This window comes from Trypanosoma cruzi, genomic scaffold, assembly GCF_000209065.1.
Source record: "Trypanosoma cruzi strain CL Brener 1047053517137 genomic scaffold, whole genome shotgun sequence".
NCBI classification, from domain to species: domain Eukaryota; phylum Euglenozoa; class Kinetoplastea; order Trypanosomatida; family Trypanosomatidae; genus Trypanosoma; species Trypanosoma cruzi.
The window spans coordinates 34,172-38,727 of record NW_001849456.1 but is presented as its reverse complement, the minus strand read 5'-3'; the positions used below and the strand labels follow the sequence as shown (position 1 = coordinate 38,727).

General features: G+C 55.2%; 1 protein-coding gene and 1 pseudogene across 1 annotated transcript, besides 2 other annotated features; both read left to right on the top strand.

Annotated features, from left to right (window-relative positions):
* Nucleotides 1–4,556: a sequence feature (areas not merged during assembly with more than two copies in the genome that could not be assigned to a particular haplotype).
* Nucleotides 23–103: a sequence feature (A-rich).
* Tc00.1047053509079.20 (mucin-associated surface protein (MASP), putative) lies at nucleotides 317–1,162 on the top strand (the record flags this gene model as incomplete). The annotated part of the gene is made up of 1 exon (XM_798397.1): nucleotides 317–1,162. The coding sequence occupies one exon, from the start codon at nucleotides 317–319 to the stop codon at nucleotides 1,160–1,162; it is 846 nt and encodes a 281-aa protein (XP_803490.1).
* On the top strand, nucleotides 2,347–4,556 carry Tc00.1047053509079.10 (annotated as a pseudogene; the record flags this gene model as incomplete).

Genomic DNA, 4,556 nt, shown 5'->3' with positions numbered 1-4,556 from the left:
AGCTGGAGCCATTTGTTGCAGTTTTTTTGTTGTGTGGTTTTGCTTTTTTTTACTTTCTTTCTGTTTGTTTAATCGTGTTTTGTTTCCAAAGTTTTGTTTTTTTGCTGATGAATTGCTGATCAATTACTGCGGGGTTGTGTGTGTTTGTGTTTTTTTCTCCTCCCACTGATTCTAACTGCCTCATGGTGTGTGCTCTGCTGCTGTTATTTGTCATTGTCCTGTGCGGTGGCTGTGTGAGTTGTCTCTCCTTTTGCTTTCACTCTGCGTTGAGTTGGAGTTAGTTTGTGCTGAAAGCTACACGCAAGTGACAGGAGTGATGGCGATGATGATGACTGGCCGTGTGCTGCTGGTGTGTGCCCTTTGCGTGCTGTGGTGCGGTGCCGGCGGTGGCGGATGCACTGAGGGTCAGCTACCTGATGTCGGCCCACCTGTTATTTCTGCAAGCGGTGGTGTTGTTCCCGACACTGCCACAAGTCATACGGCGCCTGGTGGAGCAGGAGACGTTTCTGCACAGCAATCACAGTTGAACCCCGTTAAAGATTCCGCATCCGGGTCCCCGCCATTGCAAGATGCTTTAAAGCATGAACCACTGACAGAGCAGCCACAGTCTGACCACGAAAATACGGATCCACCACCACATTCAAAATCATTGCAAGAAGAGCGGCGTGATGGAACACCCGAGGATTCGCCAGGGGAATTGGGGGCTTTACCCAGTCAAGAGAACACGATGCATGCATCAATTGAAGGTCCAGAACTTAATAATCCTCCACCTTATTCAAGTAACAACAATACCGTCAGCAGTAATAGTGAGGAACGCACAGAAGATACTCCGAGGAGTACTGAAATTATTGATGCCGCACCGTCAGATGAGGGGCACGAACGTGAAAATGCCGCTCCTTCCTTGGAACAACCTCAGGAAACTTCCACAGCCGCACCGGCCATTACCACTCAAACAAGTTCCATTACGCCGCCCGACGAAAGTGGGAGCAACACCGTCAAAATGAGTGAGGCATCACCCCAATCAACAGGAACTACTCAAACAAATCATACGGCGACACCTGGCGACAGTGACGGCAGCACCGCGGCCTCTCACTCCACCTCCCCTCTTTTGCTTCTTCTTTTTGTTGCGTGTGCGGCTGCTGCTGCGGTGGTGTCCGCGTGAGAGTGAGGGTGAGAGAGCCATGCACCGCCCGCACACACACTCGTCCTTCTCTCTCTCACTCTCTGTGTGTGTCCCCTTGCATGGACTCTCGCCCTCACCTCATCCCACGAAGCACACACATAATGTGCCCATTGTATATATGCATGCACACCCATGCATGCCCGTTGGTGCTCTCTTTTGCACGACACGCACCGCTGCCGTCCTGCCTGGCTGCATGGGCGGAGCATCGTGACTGTTTTTGTTTCCATTGCGTTGAGTGGGCGACCTCTCTCTCTCCCTGTGTGTGTGTTTTGCTTTACGGGAGCAATGAGAGTGTGTGCGCTGGTCGACCCACGCTTCGGCTTTGTTTCTTGTTTTCTTTTTTATCGCTTTATTTGTGTTGTGGTTGAGTGCACCCATTCCGCAAGCTGCGTGTGGGTAATGATATGAGTCATTTTCGTGTGTGCTATCTCCTTTTCTCTGCCGTTGCTTTATTTGGACTCTCTTGTGGCGCACAGCTGCTCTGCATGTATAGGCGCTGACAAGCACACAGGCACATGCACAAGCAAATGCACACACACGCCATGTCGCACACACGTGGGCTACCCCTGCACTGATAGAGAAGCTCTTAGCGCGCTTTTGAATGTCGCAGCGGGCACCATTGGACTCGGCGTGTTGGCGCCTGTGGCTGCCTTGTCGACGCTCCGATCCGCTCTGTTGGAAGTGCCGGCGTGGTCGTGGGGTGGCGGGAGAGCAACGGCGGACACGGTGACCTCTACGCAGTGAGCTCACAGTAACTTCCTCGGCCAGTGGCAGTGCGGATGGAACTGTCATAATGATCGCACCGCCGGCACGCTTGTTGTCGAGTTCCCCGAAAGGAGAGCAGTGAAAGAAGGTCCGTCCGCATGACTCTTTGCATCTCCGCTTCAGGGCTGCGCATCACAATCGGGGTTGCCGTGCGGTTATGCAACAGGGTATGATCTGCTGGGAGAGCGCGCTGTGCGATGCTCCTGCACCTGTGACTGGTGCTGTGTCGTTGGCGGCTGTTGAGTGGCCGGTCACACAAATATTGCGACACCACGAGGAGAGCAGACCAAACACCCGCGTGGAGGGAGCGGTGCGTCTGGTGATGACTCTGTGCGACGGTGATGGACGTTCTCTCGACGACGGATTGACGGTTCGTCTATTTGGTGGAGTCGGTGCGCATGCTGTGTGTATGGCCGCCTCTGTGGTTTCCTGTTGCTCCGCTGCGTGGGCCGCATTCTGACGCATTACTGGCTCAAAGCCATTTTGTTTTTCTTACTCTTCTTTTTCCTTTGTTTCTCTCTTCCCGCATCCAGGCTGCGCTGCTGCTGCTACTCACACGAAACCAAGAAATGCATTTTACTCAAGTCATGCGCCAGCCACGCCACGCCACACCGCCTTTCCCACTGGTGGTGTTGCTGCTGATGTGCTGCGCCAGTGGGTGTATTGCTGATGCACCCGCCACACAATAACGCTGTGGATTTGACGTGATGATGAGGAGGAACGGCCCGCTGACGACTGCGGTGGTGCGTGAGGTGCCGCGCAAGGGACAGGGCGCCATGCAGGCGTACACCGTCGCCGCAAAGGATGACGACAGTGGCTGGGAGCCGATCCGCATTGCGGTTTCCATGGAGGATCTGGAGAGGCATGAACAAGAGGAAATACTGCGAAGAGGGAGAGGATGAGTGCTACAATGCATTGGGGCACAAGTTATCATGCACAGCAGAGCATTTCCTGACGGAGGCAAAGAAACAATTGTACACTGGGAAGAATTCTCTTCGGTGCCGTCAAACTGCACACTGAGCGACTCCTTGTGAAACCCACTGGTGGGACGATAACTGTACCGAGGGCTATGAATGAACCGTGCAGCCACTTTACGGTTCCTACCAGGCACAAGAGTGACGGTGTGCCGAATGGAGGTTTTATCATCTACGCTGCTGCTAGGCCATCAGGCACGGATAGCAGGGCTGTGTGGGCGGCCACGTGTAACACACTGAGTGATCTTCGTCCTTCCATTGGCGCCATGAAATTTGATCCAAAGTACATGACTGACACGGCGTGGAGCGCTCGCGTTGCCGCACACGAAATTGCGCATGCACTTGGGTTCAGCCAGGAGAGCATGAGAGAAAAGAGCCTGGTGAAGAAGCGAGAGAGAAGTGTGCGTGGGAAGCACCGCAGGATGGTGGCAGGGAAGCACGTTCAGGAGAAGGCGAAAGCGCACTTTGGTTGTAAGTCTCTCGAGGGCATGGTGCTGGAGGACGAAGATGGCCCTCGGGAAAAAGCGATTCTTCACTGGAAGGGACGCCACGCGCGGGACGAGCTGATGGCCCCCGCAGTTGGTGCCGGCTACTACACGGCTCTGACGATGGCGGCTTTTGCTGATATGGGATACTACCGTGTGAATTGGAGGATGGCGGAGCCGATGAGCTGGGGCAGCCGCAGTGGCTGCGACTTCCTGGTCAACAAGCGCAATACAACCTATAATCTTGCCGCCAAGTATCCTCACATGTTTTGCGATGCTAAAGACACAGAGACGCTTCGCTGCACCTCCGACCGCCGTCACGTTGGGACGTGCACCGCAAGCATCGTTGAGGACAAGGAGAGTCTGGTGGATAAGGACGTTTGCCCTGTCGTATCTTCCGAATTTCACGAAATATCGTCTGGGACAACGTACAGGACGTGCTCGGACGAAAATGTGGATTATCTCCGTGGGTCGCTGACTGGCGGCGGCTCGTGGTGCCTGGACGCAGAATTACTGGAGACGAAGGACGGTGATGACCATAAAAGCGTCAAGGGAGTGTGCGCGCAGGTGTCGTGTGAGGAGGGCACAGTGAAGGAGAGGCACCTCGGCAGCAGTGTTTTTCAGCCTTGCCCTGAGAACACTGACATCCCAGTGACGTTGAAATATTTTCAGAAAGATGGGAGGATCAAGTGCCCCAATTACGGCGAGGTGTGCACCATTGCCGCGAACGGCAGCAGTCTTGTCATCCCGAGCGCGTTGGTGGGTGGACAAGGTGACGAGCAAGAGAAGGAAGCAGAAGAGTCTGCGGTTGCTTCAGGTTCGCCTTCTCCGGAGAATACTCGTCCACAGTTGTCTCCTGTGGTGTCTGGTGCCTCCATTGAAAAGGAGCCTCCCGGTGCTTCGGCTGCGGGTGTCGCTGGTGGTGGCCTTCATGCCGGTCCGAGGTGTGATCCGGGGGTGCGGACCGAAAGTGGGGACAACACTCAGCGGCGAGGGAGGAGACCTGGCAGTGGAAGCGACGGAGCCAACAGAGCCTCCGGCCACGACGCCTTTTTTGCGCCATCACCTGGCGAGGACGTTGCACGAGCGGAGTGCGACCCGCGGGCGGATTGCCCAGCGGTGATTCCCAGTGCCTCCGCGCCTGCCACT